Source organism: Elephas maximus, chromosome 25 (genome assembly GCF_024166365.1).
Source record: "Elephas maximus indicus isolate mEleMax1 chromosome 25, mEleMax1 primary haplotype, whole genome shotgun sequence".
Classification (NCBI taxonomy): Eukaryota; Metazoa; Chordata; class Mammalia; order Proboscidea; family Elephantidae; genus Elephas; species Elephas maximus.
In genome coordinates, this window is record NC_064843.1 from 46,500,871 (window position 1) to 46,522,867 (window position 21,997).

The 21,997-nt window shown below is 37.9% G+C and overlaps 1 protein-coding gene across 1 annotated transcript in view; it reads right to left on the bottom strand.

The window, feature by feature from the left end:
* TMX4 (thioredoxin related transmembrane protein 4) overlaps positions 1-21,997 on the bottom strand; it is a 56,953-nt gene that overhangs the window by 15,606 nt on the left and 19,350 nt on the right. Inside the window, exons 2-5 of the mRNA XM_049869968.1 lie at positions 20,662-20,777; positions 11,562-11,607; positions 9,747-9,875; positions 7,014-7,059 (exon numbers count right to left, since the gene is read on the bottom strand). Of these exons, the coding sequence (XP_049725925.1) occupies positions 7,014-7,059; positions 9,747-9,875; positions 11,562-11,607; positions 20,662-20,777 (337 nt within the window). The remainder of the gene's footprint in view (positions 1-7,013; positions 7,060-9,746; positions 9,876-11,561; positions 11,608-20,661; positions 20,778-21,997) is intronic.

Here is a 21,997-nt window from a genome sequence, read left to right on the forward strand (position 1 = left end):
GGGAAGCTAGCACTCCCTCTGGGAGTCTAAATTACTTCAGGTAGGATGAGATGCTGCCCAAGGGCACCCAGCCAGCCAGCTCAGAACTCAGACTCTCATTCAGAGCTGGGCTAGTAGCCCTGAAGAACACAAGGCTTTTTAGATTCAGATTCTACCTGTTTCACAGAATATACTCTGAGGAGTTCTAGGACAAGCCCTGCACCCCCTTCAGACACAGATCAGAGTTATCAAAATATCTCCCCTGCCTGGGAGCAGCTAGGAAGGTTCCCTGGTGGTGGCCAGAGGTTCACTCCTCACCATGTTTTACACTCACGCCACTAGGAGACAGCCTCACAGTCCCTTGTGGGGTTTAGGAGAGGCATCCTGGAAAGGAATAGTAGATGTACACCATCTCACTCTAACACTGTTATTGATTTTTTTTTTTTAAAGAGGAAAAAAAAAAAAAGGTAAGAGAAGAGAAGCCACTACCTATAACAAGGGAATGTTCTGGAGTTCTTAAATTTACTCTTACAGTCTAAACACTCATGGTCTTTAAATCTCACTCTGAGGTATTTATAAGACATTCAATCTTCTGTGATGTCAATTTAATCATAAGCTGCAATAGTATCCATCATACATACTTCCTCCCTCATTTTAGCTAGTATTTTCCATATGCCTGCATCCTTTCATAACAACAGTAACATTTAGGTAAGTTACAGCCTATATTACTACCTCTGTGAATGGCATAGATGCACAAATTCCAATAGAATAATGCTTTAAGTACATTCAAATGCTTAACCTAGTTAGCAAAAACATATACTGTATGACTGCCACAGAGCTCCGTTTTAATCCTGCTCTCATTCTTGGTTAAAAAAATAAGCAAATAAAAAGATAACAGTATTTCTTATTGCCTAGCCAGAAGGGAAAGCTAAAATAACAAAGACAACGATGGTTAATGGCTATAACCAATAAAAAACAATTATCAAGTACATAGTCCAGGCCGGGTTCTGTGCTAACCATTCAAGGTGTTCTAGTAACAACAGTCCACGGCACGGACAACAGATATGTTCGGGACCTACACATGAGGTGGGAAACAATGACTTGTCTCTCGCATAGAGAAGGATAACGGCTCTCCGCATCACTGTAATCAACTGTGAAAATGAGAAGATGGAAGACTGGAAAGTCTGGACACATGTGTCACGGACAAAATCTTAACCCCAGGACTTCTAATCCTGGCTGTGTCATCAGACCAGCAGTAGTGCTTCCCAAAGTTCAATCTTCCGCATACTGCTTTCATGATATTTGCCTCACCTTGTACCATCCTTTATAGCACTAACATTTTTCCTTACCATTCTTTCTAGTATTAACATTTTTCCTTACGTTGAGTCACTTTTTTTAAACTTACATCAATTTTAAAGGGATTTACAGTGCTACTATAAAAGGAAATTCAGTAGCAACTGCATATTTTGAAGTCATCTATTCTTTAAGAAACTGCTAGTTCTACATCACCCAGGCTTCAGTGGCTCCTGTAAATTAGGTAGGTGGAATCTCAATGCTACCAATGAGGATGGGTATTATAGTTAAAATGACTATTACTTCTATGTGGTCATATGAAAATTAAAATACTTAGCTGGATATCAACTATATCAATACTCACAACTAGACTAGAAATACAAATTGAATTTTGGGGGTTGGAAGAACACTTGCCCCACGCTGTGGCACAAATTACCTATCCAAGGATCTCCGGGACCCAAGATGACAGTGGGACACGCACAGGATCTGGCTTATAAGACTATTCAAGAAACTTCCTCACCTTAAACAAAAACACATACCAGGCTGGCACAGAGCTAAGAAGGCCAAAGGCAGGCCTAACAAAGCCCCTGAGTTCACAGCAACTCAACCCAGCAGGCGTCTCATCATCAGGTGATCCCAGCATCCTGAAGATCAGCTTTTATCTCTAGAATGCCAGACCTAGCAAGTTGGCTTTACTCCTACCGCAGAAACTAAGACTTTAAGGAAGCACTAGCTCAGTAGGATCTGATGTTCTAGGTACTGCTCTCGGTTTGGCTTTCCCTTCTCCACTGAAGAAAAATCAGAAATTACAGAAAGGCATACTCAAAAAACCAAACCAAACCTGTTGCAGTTGAGTCGATTCTAACTCAAAACAGCTCTACAGGACTGAGCAGAACTGCCCCATAGGGTTTCCATGGAGCAGCTGGTAGATTCCAACCACTGACCTTTTGGTTAACAGCTCAGATCTTAACCACTGTGCCACTGGGGCTCCAAAAAGCATTAAGCCATAATTCCAATATCAGAATTAATCATTGTTGTTATCTGCTAATGTCTCTCTGGAGCCCCAGTGGCACACTGGTTAAGTGTTCGGCTGCTAACCAAACGGTCAACAGTTGGAATCCATCATCTGCTCCTTGGAAACCCTATGGGGCAGTCCTACTCTGCCTACAGGGTTGCCATGAGTCAATAATGGTTTTTGTTTTTTTTTAATATCTCTCTAGGTCTTTCCTAGTACGCACACAAAAATTCCATATAAGCATAAAACTATACATACTGTTTTGTTCTTTTTCTCCATTTCAAAACATGCATGTCTCCCTATGAAGGTTTTTTACATCTAACCAGCTACCATCCAAAGGAGACTGCTGCTGAAGAAAAGGCGAATTCACATCTGTCCATGTAGCCACAAAAATCTCACTGGGATAAAAGGGATCCTGGATAGGCACCAACAATTTCGCCTTTCTGTTAATAGTCACTCTATGTCTTTTCCTCTTCTGTGTTTTCTTCATCTTCTCTGACACTTTACACTTTTTTGGTTCTAGCCCCCTCACCCTGGGGCCCTCACACCATGTGAAGTGTTTCTTCTGTTCACTGTGTTAATATGGTTGCACTGCAGTTTGTTACTATCTAGAGACAAGCTGAAATAGACTATGTTACCCTCAATTATAGATTCGACATTGATGCAAGGATCCCAGCCAAGGTGAACCAACTAAACCAAACCTGTTTCATTTGATTCCAACTCACAGCAACCCTACAGGACAGAGAAGAACCATCCCAAAGGTTTTCCAAGCAGTGGGTGGTGGATTCAAACTTATTTTCTGGTTAGCAAGTCAACCTCTTAACCACTATACCACCAGGGCTCCAGGCAAGGTGGTAGCTAAATAAGCTAATTAAGCCAGCAGGGTGGTCACCTATAGGGACTAACTCAGTAAATAGTTCTGTAAGGCTAACAAGGCAAAACTATACCTAGAGGGTAAAGTTTGAACCAGAGGCCTGGCAGACAACCAAGGATCAGGTCCCACCAGGCCAGATTTCACACTCCTTATGAATAAGAGGCCAAGGCCTGGATCCTAGAAAACCAGGTGATAAGAGCCCTGTACAATTACCATTATCAAGATGATGAGCACTTCCTTCACCTCAAAAAGCTTCCTTTAACACTGCCCATACAGAGGTTACAATCTACTAAGAAAGAAAGCATTTATGTCATAATATGAGAGACAACACTGTGTGGTACTCAGCAATAACTGTTAAATTATGGTATGGTTGATAAGAGCTGTGGTACAGAAATTCAGGAGGGAGAAATTATTGTGGGCAAATTTAGACTGGCTTCACCATTTCCTAACCCATGTATTTTTTTCTCTCAATGATATTTTATGGTGTTTTCAGTGCCGGTTTACATAGCAATTTAGTTTCCCATTCAACAATTTCTATACAAGTTGCTCAGTGACACTGATTACATTCTTCTCAGTGACGATTCTCATTTCCATTCTGTTTCTTCCATTAAAAATATTTTTCAAAGATAAAAAAAAAGCATATAAATCCTTGAGAAAAAATGAGGTACTGTTAAGAAAAAAAAAAAAAAGAATTGGAAAAAAAATCTGTAAGTCTTCTAAGTGAAAAATATGTATATTCACTGACTTTAAAAACTCAGTGCCAGGTTAAACGACAGATTATCCCCAGTTGGCGTGACCTAGAAGACAGATCTGAAGAATTATTCAGCTGTAACAGAGAGAGAGAGAGAGAGAGAAAGAAAGCACGAAAGGAAGACTAAGACATGGATGACAGAATGACAAAGCTCAACATATATCTAACAAGAGTTGCAGAAGTCACAGATAAAAAGGATACAGATAACAGATGGGCATGTTTCCAAATTGATAAAATAGACTTCTATATTAAAAACCATGAGACATGCACTCTGTGTCCAAACATGGACAAAGAGTGAAATTGCACAATACTGAAAACAAAAAAACTTTTGGCAAATTATCTTTAACAGAACAAATGCAGAAGACAAAGGACAAATTTCCAATTCAGCAACAACAGAGGCCAGAGGGCAACAGCTTCAACTGGATGAGAAAAAATGACTGTCAGCCCTGAATTCTACTCACATCTAAACTCTCATTTGAGAGTTAGGGAAAAATAAAGACATTTTGAGCCAATCAAAGATAACTATTATCAGACTTCAAAGAGACATTAAAAGATAAACTTTGGAAAGAAGGAACTTGAGCCCCACAGGAAGGCAAGAAGCACTGGTGTGGAAACTAATTTGTAAGCACACGGGTAAATCTATACACACTGAACATATAAGACCAAAAATAAGGATAATGAGTGATTTGGGGGGTTTAAAAGATTGAGATAAAATCCTAGATATTAACAACATGCAAACATTAAACCATCCTAAGATCTCTCCATCGTTCAGAAGGGTAGCTTGTAAGGATTAACTTTAGATCTTGTTGGTTAAGCACATAAGTTTAAACGTAAGGGTGGCTTCTAAAGAAAATAATAGAACAACTTCCAAATTACTGAAGGGAGAAAAGGAAAACAAAATATATTCAATAAGTACAATAAACGGTAGTAGGAAAAATAAAATTAAAAGCCTAGCAAACAGAAAAAAAAAAAAAAAAGAATGGCAGAAATATACTAGATGTATTCATGATTCCAATAAATATAAATGGACAAATTTATCAGTTAAAAGATTTACTCCTTGCTATACACTTTTTGCAAGACTCCCTTAAAACATAACAGCAACAAAAAGGTTGAAAGTAAAGAGACAGGTGGAATAAGAAGATATTCTGGAGAAATGCTAAGTAAAATATATATAATATGGCATTAATATTAGACAAAACTGAACTTATAAAATGTAAAACTGTGTGTCAAATTTTAAATTCATCTTATAAAACTTCTCTTTCTAAAATACCTAGAAAGAAAGCATAAATATATGCATAAATGCTATATATACTGTACTTCTCAATCACTAAGAAGAACATCTTAATTGGTTATTCAGAGGTGGGTCCTATTCTATTCGCCAAATGGTTCTTTCTCCGCAGGCCGAAACATCCAAACAGAATTAATCTATGCTGTCCACAGCTGCGCACTGCACGTACAAAGATAAAATACCCACCTCTGGCCTTGATGCGCTCCAAATGACATACACTGTAATCACTTTCAGGATAGAGTGAAAAACTGTTAACTTCTTATCTAAACTCTTGCTCATCTAAGCACTAAATGTCAAGCTGTATAAGGTCAGGGCAATTACTTATCTTCCCTCATACTCTGTCTCTGAAAGTTAATCTCTTTAACAACCAGTGAAGGCCATGATCAACTTTCATTGAGGCTCTTTCTTAAACCACAGAACAAATTAATCTCTTGACCTGCACTTATCTTAGGTTCTGTTTAAGATCATGCTATCAGTGCTTCCTGACAACCATCTATTACAATTTTCCTGTCACATCAAAGATTATAAGGCTGCAAGGCTATCAGCTGGCTATTGACTATGTAGCTCTGTCTACCTTTAGTGGCAATACATTGCAAAAGGCATAATTCCTTACTCTTAATTCCTAGTTTGCCATTCATAATTCCTAGCCCTTGGGAAAAAAAAAGTCTCACTAATGTTAAGTAGCAGAAGGAAACCCATGAATTTCAAACTATGTAGAGGAAGGGAAAATATTTGTTATTGTTTAACTGATATATACCAAAAAAAAAAAAAAGGGTTGAAAGAAGACTGAATCCAAGTCTCCCACTAGCCTCTGTTGTTAAAAACAAAAGATAACCAACAAAAAAAAAACCTAAACTAGCTATTTCTATCTCACAAGGGAGAAAATGTAATACAACTGGGACACAAAGGGTCCTCTTAAACTTCTCTCAATATTTATCAATGTACATGAGAGATAAAAAAGAGCCCTCATGAGTTTCTTGAATACTAAGTTCCAAATACGACAGCATGACCTAAAAAATCAGTTTAGAAAAAATATATGTAGGGACTCACTCTGAAGATTTTTAAAAACATTTTAAGGAGATAATATTTAATTCTAGAATAATCTTGTTAAATCGGGTAGGGATTAGCCCACTTCCACAGATCAAGGGGAACAAAAGGCTATGTGACATAGTCAAGATTATGTAAGTCAACATTTTAACCTGAATAACAGTTCTTAACACTCTGAAACAGTCACTGCAATGACACAATCCCATAAAGCAGAAGTATACAGCTTTTCCTTAAAGGGGCAAATAGTAAATATTTAGGCTTGTGGGTCACACAATCTCTAACGACTCAACTGTGCCACTGTACTGCAAAAAAAAAGTAGACATAAATAATATGTAATGAATGAGCATGGCTGTGTTTCAACAAAACTTTATTTACAAAAACAGGCAGCGGGTCCTCACAGTAGTTTTCTGACCCCTGACATACGGAACCACTTCCAGGTTTCTGCATTCTTTGATCTGTTGGGATCAAAAGAATAGGAAAACAAGATAGAAATAAAACCATATAAGGCCTTCAGCTTTGATAAAGGGTTTCATTACTGACCTAAGAAAATATGACTTCTACACAGTACTTACGGGTCCCCTGTTCAACTTGTGCCTTTCTACACAAAGACACCACAGGAGAACAGCTGTGTGATTTAAGAACAAAAGTGAAAGTATGAAAGTATTTATAAAATGTTTACTTTCCTACTGTTTAGAAGCCACATTATTAGTCTTAAATAAAACTCTCTGGGAATATAATTTCAAAGGGCATATTTAAGATCACTTACCCATATCTTGCCAGAGATGCTAAAAAGACCAGCCATTCCAGACATTCTAAAAATAAATAAATTAGTTAATAAAGAGAGGAGAATCACTGGTCACATATACTACAAAAAAGAAACCAAAATTCAAGTCTAAGGGAGGGCCCCTCTACTGACCCCCCCCCTTGCTATATATTTCCCTCTCTCTTGAACTAATTTCCATTCTTATAGAGCCTACTTATCATCTGAATCACTCCATTGCATATACATTCAAATTCCTGTGGCCCTTTTTCTTTCCATTGCACATACCTAGCTAAAGCCCCAACCCTGAGCAGCTGAATGTCACTGAGGGGGAAAAAAAATCACATGACCCAGCTGACTCGTCTCTCTTCATAATCCTGGAGGAGTGCTCAATACTGCCCACTCCCACTGGATTTCTTTAGGCTCTGAGATGATAGCAAAATTTCTATTTGCTCTCTTCAAACCTTACCCATCCTCCCCTTCCCATGCACTCTCGGTTGCCAAACACTCCTCCTATGAAACCGAGAAATCAGAAGCCAGTATGTGATCTCTCCTATCTCCCCTACCACTAAACCTGAGCCTGACATCCACCTGCATCCACCTTCTCTTGGTCTATTCGCCTTAAAAATCAAAACCCATCACTGTCAAGTCAATTCCGACTCGTAGGACCCTCAAGGACAGAGGAAAACTGCCTCAAAGGGTTTCCAAGGCTATAATCTTTACAGAAGCAGATCACCAGGTCTTTTCTCCTGAGGAGCACCTAGTGGGTTTCGAACTCCAACCTTTCAGTTAGCAGCTGAATGCTTCACCACTGCATCACCAGGGTTATCTGCCCTAAAACCCCATGCCATCGAGTCGATTCGAACTCATAGTGACCCTGTAGGACAAGTAGAACTGCCCCATAGGATTTCCTAGGCTGAAATCTTTACAGAAGCAGATTGCCGCCATCTTTCTCCCAGGGAATGGTTAGTGGTTTCAAACCATTGACCTTTCAGTTAGCAGCCAAGCACATTAACCACTGTGCAACCAGGGCTCCTCCACAATTGTAATTCCTCCACTGTGCTTTGGATCTCATCCTGTTGGTCTTGTTAATGACATGACTCTTTCAGTCATTCCCTCTTCCTACATTAGCAATTTCTCCCTCTCTGGCATGCAAACATGCTCTACTCTCTTCTATGTTTTAAAAATAGCATCCTGGCCCTCCCGTGGCCCTCTAGATTCATTGACAAACTTCTCCAAAAAGTAGTCTATACTTGCTATTTTCTCTTCTTCACTATACATATATACTTCTAACCCATTTAAATCTGGCTTCCATCCTGACTACTGCACTAATGCTACTTATCAAGCCATGATGTCCTCATATTGTTGCATTCAATGTCCACATCTTAGACTTATCTTTCTTCACTTCTTGGTAACATGGGACACAAGCAACTACTCCCTCCTTCTAAGCACTCTTTTCTTGGCTTCTAGGAAACCACACTCCCCTTTCCTCCTGCCTCACTGGTGCTCATTTTCCATTCCCTTTTGCTGTCTCCTACTTTACCTAACCTCTTAATGTTGAAGTCTCTCATGGTTCACTTTCTCTCTTTCCCTGTCTCTAGGTGATTCCACCTTTTTGGAGGCTTTGAACATTGTCTGTATGCTGGTGACTCCCAGATTTGTAACTGTATTCCTGAATTCTCCATGGAGATCCATCTCATGTACCCATGTAAAGAGCTCTACAAAAACGTCTGCATCTCAAACTTGTCCAACACAGAATCCTTCATTTTCTTTTGCTCAAATCAGTAACTGGTATCAAAATCCACCAAGTGCTTAAACCAGAGACCCAGGAGTTTTTATTTGTGAATCCTCTTTTTTCCTTCACCTTGGTCAAGTTTACCTTAAAAGATATCTTATATGGGTCCATTCTCTCCAACCCCACTGATGCCACTCTGATCTAGGCTACCACCATTCCTAGGCTGAGCTACTAAGACACCCTTTTGACTGGTTGCACCTCAACCACTCTTCCTCCCTCCAATCTCTTAAGAGTCAGTTTCTCATCACATGTACTGATAAAATCCAAGTTCCTCACCATAGACACATGGCCCTGAGTGGTCCAGCTTTGGCCTGCCTCTCTTACTCATCTTATGCTAGTACCACATTTCTGCTCCTCACGCACGCCAAGCTTTTTTCTAAATTAGAGCCTATGAACATGCTACATCCTTTCCTGGGAATATTCTTCCCCCTGTTCTTTTCTTTACCTGGCTTGCACCTTCTATATACTTTATCATCACGGCCAAAAGTACACCCAGCATTATTCTGCTTGGAAGCTAAAGATACCATAGATTTTTTTGCATAAGATACAACAGCAATTTCTTCATGAACTACAATTAAAGAAAAAGTTACTCCTCCATTTCATCAATAATGTAAAAAGAAGAAAGAATTGTAAATGTGCTCAATATTAATTTTTTTTTTTTTTCAAGAGAACACAATCAGCATGGCTTATGCAAAAGCTAAAGGAGAAGCCTTCTATAACCCACTCAAATCTGGCTACTTACTTTCCAGTATAATAAGAACTAACTGAAACATATGTGGGTCATAAAACTAAAAATACCGCATGGGATAAGTATGGTCATGTGTGGTCTGGGGAACTGGTGGGGAATACACAGGAAAATGTAGGCTTTGAAGGCCCCAGCGCTGTTAACCTGATACCTCCTGCTTTATTAATAACATTTTGTCATTGAAAAAATAACAAGTTACGTTAGAGAAGCTGGGGATTTCCAGCCAGTCAGAGGCTCGACTGATTGCCATTTCTTCTCTACGATATAATTCTGCAGGTCTTCGAAGATTCCTGGGCCCCGGTAACGGCGGAAAATCCCATCCTTTGCACTATAAATTATAAAAACAAATAGAAAATAAATCCATTAAAATAACAGGTGCTACAGATAATAAAAACCATATTGACTATTAGTTTTACAAGTGAGCTTCACTCTGAATTTTCAACGGCTTAAATCTAGAAAAAAAAATTATAGTCAGACATGAATAATTATAGTCAGACATGCATAAATTTTAATCTATTACAAATGAGAAATTCCAAAGCTGAAAACATTAAACATTTTTTCTTATCACTGTACAATTTGTGACTATAAGCAAAGTTCTTGGCAATGTTTAATCTGCCAAGTTACTTTTTATTATTTTTGCTACTAGTTATTTTAATTTTTCTCTTACAACAGCAAAACAGCAATTGTTATCAAGTTAAAAATAATTGTATCCATATTTCCAAATTTATGTCATTCAAGTTCCTCCCCTCAAAATCAACAAAACACCTCTTAGTCTCACATCCCCCTTGTGCCTTCCCTCCCCCTCACCTTCTTGTCATGGTCAACCTTCTCAGGGGAAGAGTCTTTATTTGCTATTTTTTCCTCTTTATTACTCATTCGCTAGTTGGTATCAATGTGGGCTCTGCTTTCATGACTTTACTGAAACTGCTCATACCGGGGGTCCTCAATAGCTCCTAAGTGCCACATCCGTGGAGTACTTTTCTGCCAATCTTACTTCACCTGTGTTTGGCAATGTCCACTATTGAACAGCCATATCCCTTTTTTCCTCCTTTCCCGTGGATTTTTTGACATGACCATCTGGATTTCTCCCTACTACTCTAACCATCCCTTCTTAGTTCCCTTGTCTTCCTTTGAAGATAAGCTAATGTTGGTCAATCCCAGGTTCTATACTTGACCTGCTTCTCTTCCCATTGTATCTGTTTTCTCTAGATATACTTCAACTGGTATCTGCCTCAATGCCGATGAATTCCCAACACACATCTCCAGTCTAGATTCTTCCTCTGAGCTCTAGATCCCGAACAACAACAACAACAAAAAAGTCACCTGAATTTCTCCATTTAGAATTAGTATGGGCACTTCACACTGAGTCCCTTTTCTATTTTGCCTCTATCTACTAAACCTCGTCATATTCTAATAGTTTCTTAGCTTGAAGAATGGCAATAGGATTCACTGGTTATACATGGTCTGACTGAAGTCATCATTGGTTCTTCCTTCCCTATGGTTAAATCAGTCACCAAATCCCACTGATCCTACCTTTTAAGCATCTCTGGAATCCATCCTTTCTTTGCTCTTTACAACATCACTGCCCTGAGCCTCTCCAGCCTCATCACCCAGGTGACCCAATACCCTATGGGCCAACCATACAAAAATAGTTACAGTTCTCAGAAGGTGCAGCACTTTCTCCTAGGCTTTTACATGCTGCCTCCTCTATCTGGAAAGGCCTTCTCTACCTTGGCTGCGTAACCGATCTCTCCATATCTATTAGGAATCATTCCATCTTTTACATCATCAGAAAAATCTTCTCTGACCCCTTCTCTCCCTCTCGTTCCTGCCTGAAATTAGGTTCTCTTTTTCTAGGCACACCTCTCCTCTGACAGCTATCACTCTGTGCAGATCGTCTTTCTCCCCTCAAATGTTAAGATGAATGAATGTTCGTTGTGGAAAAAACTAAGCATTCCTGATACACATCAATCGTTTCTAATCTTTGTAAGACCAGAATATTATTTAAACTTACTGAAAAAATGCTGGTAGTGTGGTGACAAAGAAGCGGCCACTCAAACCTACAAGATGCATAAACAAGAAATAGTTAAAGTCAAATTCAGGTAACCCAAGCACTTATTTAAGTTCTAGGAACATGCAGCCTTGAGCTTGCTTTCATAATCGTATTATTTAAATCATTATAATTATAATCACATTTGGTATTTATTTTTTGACTTAAATTTGATTTTTAACCATTTCTAATTGCTTAACACTTTCTAGTCACTGACATGCAATTTGCTTATTTTCAATGTGTTACCCTGGAGTTTTTTTGGCCTGAACTCATTTGGGATTGTGTGGTGGTTGAGAGGGTGCATCTGGAGTCATACACCATGGCATAAATACTAACTTCCCCATTTAATACCTCTGTGACTTGAAATAAATTACTGAAGCTCTCTGAGCTTCAGTTACCGAAACAGTAAAATGAGAGTTTTAAAGCCTATTCATAAGACTGTTCTGAGGTTAGATTAGGTCAAGTATACTAAGTGCTTAGCTTAGTGTGTGGTACAATATAAAGAACTCAATAATTTACAGGTATTAATTATTATATCAGGTATAAGTTTAAAAAGAAAAATAAAGAGTATGAAATAAGATTGTGTATAATCTTCGCACATTTACGATTTGTGAGTACTGTCAAGGGAATATATGTACAGTAAACATCTTTTTTTCAGTTTGTCTTAGCAGACCTTTACTAAATACTAACCGCATGTTAAATGCTGTGCTGGATACACACAAATAAAACCCTTAAGTCACTCAGCAAATATTTGCTAAGCATCTTTTTTTGTTCCAGGGATTGTAATAAGTGTTCAAGACACACAGATAAACAAAAACATGTACAGTTTCTGTTCTCTCACAGAGCTTAGAGTCTAGTGGCAGAGAAAAATAAATTTATCAATTAATCACAATCATGACTAAAAACTAAAATAGATGATATGAAGAAAAGGGATATGAACAAAAACCTGAATAAAATGTTTACAAATAAATAAAACATGGGCTCCAAGAGTAAGTAAGCCTGGTTCTGACAAAGAGAAGGCGAGCTAAAGGATTCTCCCGACCACCAGGGAGAAGGTTTCTTTGGGCTATCCCAGCCTGGAAAAATGACAGAGACATCATTTTAAAACTTCTCATCACTTCTGACTTTCCCACCTAAGAACAATCTGGACAAAATCAAACATTATCCATTTAAATCAAGTCACTCAAATTTTACATCTTTCTAGGTCATCAATTTAAATTTGAAGCTTTACTTTCAATAACACAGGAAAGTTGATCTCCTCCCACTTATAAATTAAAACCAAATAAAGTATAATAATATATTAATTGATATGAGTGTTTTTAAAGAAAGATCCTTTATTTTTTCCCATATCAAACAACAACACACACAAAAAAACCATTTGTTGTTGAGTCAATTCCAGATTCAGGGTGACCCCAAGCATGCAGAGAACTGCACTCCACAGGGTTTTCAAGGCCATGGCCTTTTAGAAGCAGATCACCAGGCCTTTTTTCCATGAGTGCAAACTGCGAATCTTCAATTAGTAGTTGAGCACTTAACTGACTGTGCCACCCAGGGACCCCTATGTCAGACAGTGAACTCTAAAACATCCCTATGGCACTTAAAGGGAAGCAGAGTACTCTGAGGATAAAAACACAATGTCAGAAAAACAAACATTTTCTCTATACATTTATCATTGTACATTAAAAAACAAAAGTTGTATTACTGGCAATACAAAAACACAAGTGACCTGGGGAGAAGGTGACTGAGGACTGTAACAAGCACCTCTGTCTACAGGGCATTTTTCACCTTTAACATTGCTAGCAGTTCCACCTTTGCAGGGAACAGATAGATCTTTTAGCATATTTCCAACTCTAAATTCTCAGGGGGAATAAGTATTAGTATTCCTAAGTGAAACCCTGGTGGTATAGTGGTTAAGTGCTATGGCTGCTAACCAAAAGGTTGGCAGTTGAATTGAAATCCACCAGGTGCTCCTTGGAAACTCCACTCTGTCCTACTCAGTTCTACTCTGTCCTATAGGGTCGCTATGAGTTGGAATGGGTTTAAGTGTTTAAAAACTATTATATGCTTTGGTTTAAAAATAATTACTAGAAATAGTTTCATATCTCACCTCTTTCCTAGCTACAGATTCCTACAACCACTCAAAAATCCATCTAAGAAGAGTTATGAAGTTAGGGAATTACACTTTGTTTATATGATCTTTTAAAACAGAATGAACAAATAACTAGTATCCAGTCACTTAAAAGTTATCAATTTAGATTTTATTTTTATCAGAATGATCAGACAGGGTTTCTAATAAATATTATGTATCACTTAAAATAATTTTCAAAAAATTTGTTCTTTTAAATCCTACATAAATTCTTAGTCATTACCAAAAACCCTCTACCATCGAGTCGACTCCAACTCATAGTGACCCTACAGGACAGAGCAGAACTGCCCCACAGAGTTTCCAAGGAGCGCCTGGTGGATTTGAACTGCCAATCTTTTCGTTAACAGCAGTAGCACTTAACCACTATATCACCAGGGTTTCCTGGTCATTACCGGAGATGGCAAAAAATAAAGAAAAAAATTTTTATAAGACACATCGAATTATATACTAGAAAAACTGTATTTCCAAATGTGAACACACCTGGCTGTACTGTTTTCTTTCAAGCATTCCTGTCTACCTATTACATAAAGAGGAAAGGTACAGGGACTCCTCGAGAGAGCCTGACTGGGGTCAAACCCTAGCTGTGTCTTCTTAGTTTTAATCTGGGACAGTCACTTAAATGATTTTAAATTTATAAAGCATACAGACCACAGTGTCTGCCATATAGTAAGTACTCCTTGGACTGTGACACATTGCTAAGGCCCTGAAGATCCAACACCACAGAAAATTCTTAGCAAGATAACAGTGACTTCTGAAAGACTGAAAGAGGTCAGATAGCTCTGGTCCTCATCTCAGTTCTCCAAAAATGTCCTCTACCTTTTATACTGTTGCTATGATGTGTCAGGGAAAACTTTCATGGCCTGGAAATTTGAAACATGACCACCTGGAATAGAGAAGCACCATCTGTAGTTCTGAGGTTGTAGCTTCAGGGTGTAAAAACAAATTAGGTGTGTATCTTAACAAAGAATTATAACAGCACCACAGCAACTCATTTCAAGGTTTGAGTAATGGTTCACGTCAAGGAACTTCAGAGAGTGTGAAAGAATCCAGTGCATTTTTAAACTTTTAAATAAACCACAAGTGTCCCAAAATTTCTGCGTGCCTTTTGTACTTCAAGGGTAACTTCCACTTTAGAATGATGGCTGTATTGCAACACGAAAAAGGCCATAAATCTAGAATGCTGAAAAAATTTTAATATCTTATCAGCAAACTTATCTTAAATGTATACAGCAGAAGAAAAAGAAGAGTTAAAAGGTTAGAGGAAGAAGATAAATTATAATATGAAATCACACGATGTGTAAAAATACAAGAAATTAAAGCTCAATATTAAGAAAATAGGGATGGCTAGCCGCATTTGTTCCACCAGTTTTTAGCTGCGTTGCCTTGGCATGTTCATCTCTCTGAGCCTTAGTTTTGTGAGTAATTTGAAGATGAACAGTTTGTTCTTCATTGAGCTGCTGAGAAGCTAAAAGGCACGTAAGTTCTTAACATGATGACAGGCTGAAGTAAATATTCATTAAATGTTAGTTATTAACACCAAAGACAGTAGCAGAAGGAAAACACAATAAAAAGTAGAACTAACCTTAACTTTGAGATTGAAACAGAGTTGTCCATATAATAGAATACAAAAAGACTAAATTTTATAATTTATAAAATTAAAAATAAAACACTGAAGTACAGTAAACTAAGCTGGCTTCTGTAATAAACTGAAGGTTTTAAGTACAATGCTTATTCTCGGCCTTGTACACTACGAGCAGCTATTTTCCTGTCCTTAACAACGAAGCTCATCTGCATGGAGCAGAAGGTTCAACTACATACACATTAAATCTAATTTCCTAAAGTCAGCTCAACCGAAACGTCACCTGGTTTATGAAGCATGAAGCAGGCAATGTAACACAAACCGACCCATAGGTCTGTGCTTTCCTTGACTTCTACATCTCAGCTGTAAAACTGCAGCATGTTTATAATCCCTAGTTTTATCATTTTAAAAATCTTATCTTCTATTTGCAATACCTAAAAGAACCTCTTATGAGATAAACCAATGAAGAGTTACAGACATAACTAAAGAACATAAAAAATTCTTCCTGAAATGGATCATATGAGGTATGTAATACCAAGAATTTATTACTTTACAACGTCCCCTTAAGCAAAGTGAATGTTTTGAACTTCGGTCTTGCATAGACTGATTATAAACCTCTAAGTCTTGCCCAGCTAAAGTGTGATGTCTTAATATTATGGAAACAAAACTGGCAAAAACTGAACTAAGAATTTTGTCTATAGCTGGGATATACAATGAAGCTGTAATTGGATAACCGGTCTTTAAAAGCTGCACCATGTAACTAGATTAGAGGTTTAAAAAAAAAAAAAAAAAATCCAACCAAGGCTTCACAATGTGCAGAGGTCGCCCAGTTGATGTAGAATCTGATAGGTTTCAAGAGTTTTTTACTTTCACTTTAGGTCATAAATTCCTTATGTGATTGCTGTATATGAGTAGATAACTATTTGTAACATCATTTAGAAATTTGAGATTATTCAAGATACCAACGTCCTGCCAGTTTAAGGGTATGCTGTGGAGATGAACTTTGAGTTACCACGCAAGATTTTTTTTCATGCTGTCATTTGTAATGTGTTTTGTGAGAATCCCTGGTATTAAAGTTTTAGTTATAAATTGTTTAACTTGAAAGCCTGTTTTTCTTTGCAAAACTCAACCTGTGAGCTTGGTACCAAGTCCAGGTGTAACATTCCTATCGGAAGCCATGCTTATATTTTCTTGTGAAGTGCTTTTGAAGAAATAAAATATTAGCATAATTGTGGGAAAAAAAAATTCTTCCTGTCTCCTCTTCTTACATTTTACCTCCTGAGAAAAGAAATGAAATTTTCCCTCTCTAGGCACTTCTGTGACAAGGAAGCCATGAAGAAAGAATATATTAATCGTATCTGTTACCGAACAGAAACGTGTATACAGAAAAATCCAGTGAAGTGTCTGACTGCAGGGAAATACAATATCATTTCAATGGTTTTCCACGGTTTAATCAGGATCTTAGATTTAGTAAAAATGAAGCAAACACTTACTCTGCTTCCAAGAATAGGGACCAACTGCCACAGGGGCTTGCCAGTGAGTTAATACCCCACGAGACACGCTGTCTTCACTTGGCTTCCAGAACCATCCTACTTCTCCATCTCCCTCTTACCGCACTGGCTTCTCCTTTTGCTCTGCTGCAACTTCTTCCTCTTTTTGTCTTCTAAATGTCAGAGTGCCCTAGGTCTCAGTCCTCAGTATACTTCTCTATCACCCACTCTCTAGGTCATTTCAGTGCTTTCCTTGGTTTCAAATACAATCTACACTGATGATCTCCAAATTGATACCTCTAGCTCATTGCTATCCGGCTGTCTCATAAACATCCTGAACTTAACCCCTACCCCAAACCTGATCCTTCCTCAGTATTCTCCATTCCTTCTTTCTACCATATCCTATAACCAATGCATCAGAAAATACTTTTGGATATTCCAGCTAAATGCAGTTATCTCAAATTCAACCACCGTGCATTGCGCTACTGCTGGCACTCTAAGCCACCATCTTCTCAACTCCAGACTACTGTATTAACCTCCCAACTGCTCTTCTGCTTCTACTTCTGATCTCCTGCAATCAATTTCCTACACTGCAGTCAAAGGGACTCTTAAAACACAGATCATATCATGTCACTGCCCGGCTCAAAACTTGCCAGTAGCTTCTTTCCTATCACACTTCAGATAAAATCTAAACTCCCTCCCATAGTCAACAAGACCCTACATGACCAGATCCCTAGTTACCTCACTCGCCCTACTTATCTCTAATATCACACTGGCAATCATACTCTTCCTCAAATAAGCCAAATACACTCCCACCTGCACATGCAGCTGGATCTGCTTGCCAGGCTCCTCCCCTAGAGCTTGTGGACGTTCACTTTCTCAGTGTATCAAAACTTCTGGTCAAACAGTCCTTTCCTCCCCACCCTATTGAAAATAGTGGCCCCCATCATTTTTACTCTGCTTTATTTTGCTTCATAGTTCTTAGCACCATCAAACATTAGGTTTCATTAGGTCACATTTTATTTTTGTGACTGTTTATATACTTCACTGTAATGTAAGCTCAATGAGGGGCCAAAACTTTGTCTTCCTTATTGACCTTAATGCACATAATTTCTAAACTCTATTCAAAGATTAAATTGAAAGCATTAAGTTTATCATTATAACTTAAAACAGTATAATCTGAACTGAGTGAGATATTCTCTGGGCCCCTCAAACAATCACACATGTAGAATTCTGTTTCCGAATTTTTATTTATGAGTTACAGTTCTTAAGTTTTTATCATTTAAAAGAATTCTAGAGCCCAACCACCTTTTGGGAAACCCTGGTGGTATGGTGGTTAAGAACTACGACTGCTAACTGAAAAGGTCAGCAGTTCGAATCCACCAGGCACTCCTTGGAAACTGTATAGGGCAGTTCTACTCTTGCCTAAAAGGGTCACTATGAGTCGGAACTGACTCAACGGCAATGGGTTTGGTTTGGTTTTAGTGTGTGCCTTTTAAAAACTTGTTCTAATACATAAAACAATTGTATTTCTTTTTGGGGTTTTGTTTGTTCTCCTTCCTCCTTGGTATATATTTCAAGTATATACAGCTTATATTACATAAATACTATATATCAATGCTGATTCTGTGTTTAACATATTTCTTCATAATTAATTTCTCTCTCACTTCATTATCGAAAAGCACTTAATCCAGTCACAATGGAAAAATGGCTGTTTAAGTCTACATTTTAGATAGAAAGACTATACTCAATTAGACTTCAGATTTGTGAATCCATCATAACGCTGTTTAATTCTTTTAATTCGAATCATGCTGTGAATTCGGATCAGGTAGAGGAACTCAGATGACTGAAACGCGAGTATGCCAGCTGTACCTCTAACAAACCCCTCACAGAATGTGTCTGGTGCTCACTGACTGACAAGGCTCACACCTGATTTCAAATTACAAAAAGACTGTTCTCAGCAAAAATGTAATTGTAATGACTTGATCTTCAAACAGAATAACTCATTATAACAGCCCAAAAGCCATAAGCTAATGACTATCACGTGTCTGTCTCTAAACAGCAGATGGGCAGAGGGAGCTTTGTTTGAAGGCTTAAACAGACGAAGGATTAAGATGCACAGCTTTTTATGAAAATCTCTCTCCATGGGTTTGCAGACACACGGGTCTTAACAAACGTCATCCCTTTTGTTGCCCAGGGAATTGGTAATTGATTACTTTGTGTTTACTGAACTAACAGTTTATTATCTAAAAGTGAAAGCTAGACTTCCATACCAAACTTTTTTTTTCCTAATAAGGAGATAAAACAGAAATTGAAGTAGATGGGAAGAGATGACAGATAATCTATAGAATAAAAATAAATTTTTCATAAAATTTGCAAATAGCCAAATTTTAGAGATTTGGATCACAATAGCCCAATTTTTCTTCTTAATTTATATACAATATGTAAAGTTTTTTTTAAACTACAAATTTATTGTGCATATCTTTTCAGGATGTAAAAGAGCTTCCTCTCTCTCCCTTCACTTTTTGGGGTAAAAGTGATCCCTTTCTTTCTCTCTCTTTAAAATATTCAGAACTCACAGCTAATAAATGTAGATACCAAAAAAAAAAAAAAAAAATACTGCTGTTGAGTTGATTCTGACTCATAGTGACCCTACAGGACACAGTGGAACTGCCCCACAGGGTTTCCAAGGCTGTAAATCTTTACAGAAGCAGACTGCCATATCTTTCTTCTATGAAGCAGCTGTGTGGGTTCGAACTGCCAACCTTTCAGTTAGCAGCCGAGTGTTTTAACCACTGCACTACCAAGGTTCCAATAAATGTAGACAGAATGACAAAATTAGAAATTCACCATACCAGGGTTCACTGTGAAATATGTGACAAGATCATCATGGATTTTAAAACCCTAAAGTATCACCCCACAGATTACCTGCTAATTACAAAGTGAGGTTGTTTCTCTATGCCTGAGATGTTTGGTGTCACCACCTTAACCAAGGACTCAAACTTAACATCACTAATGGTGACGGGAGGTGCCTTCAGACCCGATGCAATACGAAGTCACAGCAACACGTATGAAGTATTCTTGCCATAAAACACGTATGAAGTATTCTTGCCATAAATGTCTACCCTGAATCTAGTCACGCCTCTTGGCCAAACTTTTACTTTACGGAAAATAGAATAAGATAAATGTCACTACGAGGAAACACTTCGGCACATCCTGGCCTGTTCTCTTCAAAACGTCAATGCCATAAAAAACTAACAAGACATACCAGCCAAATGCAATTTATGAACCTTGATTGGATTGTGGTCCAAAAAACTTTATGAAAACAACTAACTAAAAAAAAAAGCCCAAACCCGTTGCCATCAAGTTGATTCCAACTTGTGGCTACCCCATGTTACAGAGAATTGCTCCATAGGGTTTTCTTGGCTATAATCTTTAAAGAAGCAGATTGCCAGGCCTTTCTTCTGTGGCACTGCTGGGTGGGTTCGAGCTGCTAACCTTTACATTAGCAGCCTACTGCAAACTGCTTGCGTCAGCCAGAGCATGGGATAAACAGGGAGAGTGTAATACCCTGAAGTGATGAAAGTTAAAGTGTCATGATGTCTGCAACCTACTTTCAAATTGGCTCAGCAAAAAGAAAAAAATTAAAAATAAATAATACAAATATATACACACATATACATACATTAGACAGGCCCAGAAATGCTAAAATGTAGCCTGTTAACTCAAGGGGATTCGTTCACAGGTAAATCAATATTCTAGTCTTTCAACTTTTCTGTATGCTTGAAAAATTTCAAAATGAAATACTGGAAACAAACTTTGGCATTTGTTGTCCAACATTTACACTACCTGGTTCTTGAATGACGTCTACCTTCCCCACACTGATGTGAAGTATTTCACCATTCTTGGCAAAAGTCTCCCATTCTGAATCGGTCTGCTGGCAAGATGGACACCAAGGGGCATAACTGTAGGAGAAGAATAGCACAACAAGATAAACATATAAAGAACTGTCCACAGAACCAAAATAGAGTATTTACATTTTTAAAAAGTTCTTAAGTATAAAATCAAACTTTTCCAAAGTCATTTGATGCAGAAATACAAAAGTACATTTTCTAAGATTTAATAATAAAAAAAAAATACATGACTATAAATTCCCCAGAAAAAAATTTAGCCAAAGTTTGAGATGATTTTTATAAATTATTGTAATGCATAAAATATTGTATTTCAATGTTATTCTTACAATGAAATTTTGAAATTTAAAATTTCAACCCAAATTTTTTCACTTTCCAGACAGCTTTTGATCCTTGAGGGAGAATACTGTTTTAAAAGCCCCACTAAAGGAGGCAAATTTCACAAAGGTGTCTCTCAACTAGCCAAAGAGTTTCAGATACATCAAAACTATAGATCTGATGGGCAGAGACCAGACAATCTGTTGCTAGTGGATCCCAAAGAATGTGAGTCAATTTCAAAGACATGTAGCAATTCCAAATCACTCGAAGAAGGAAAGGAGACACTGTAGGCTATATCTCTACCGGACAAGTTTTTAAATAGAAGAGGAGCTAGAAACACCTAGGCCTTTAAGCCAGGAGGCTGTTTTATATACATATATTTTTATTCAGTAAACATTAACTGAGCACCATGCTAGAGTTGAGTCGAACTTGATGGTTCCTCTCCTGTATTATCCAGAGATAAATACAGATGTGCATCAAAACCAAACCCGTTGCTGTAGAGTACGGTAACTAAAATCATGCTCAGCAAATAGTTAGAGAAGCTGGACTATATGAAGAACGTGGCATCTGGATTGAAGTAAGACTCACTAACAACCTGCGTTATGCAGACGACACAACCTTGCTTGCTGAAAGCGAAGAGGACTTGATGCATTTACTGATGAAGATCAAAGACTACAATCTTCAGTATGGATTACATCTCAACATGAGGAAAACAAAAATCCTCACAACTGGACCAATAACCAACATCACGATAAACAGAAAAAAGACTGACTTGTCAAGGATTTCTTTTTATTTGGATCCATAATCAACTCCCATGGAAGCAGCAATCAAGAAATCAAAAGACTATTTCAGAGCACAGAAGAGGACGGAATACTCCCAAACTCATTCCATGAATCCAGCATATTCCTGATACCAAAGCCAGGTAAAGACACCACAAAAAAAGAAAATTAGACACC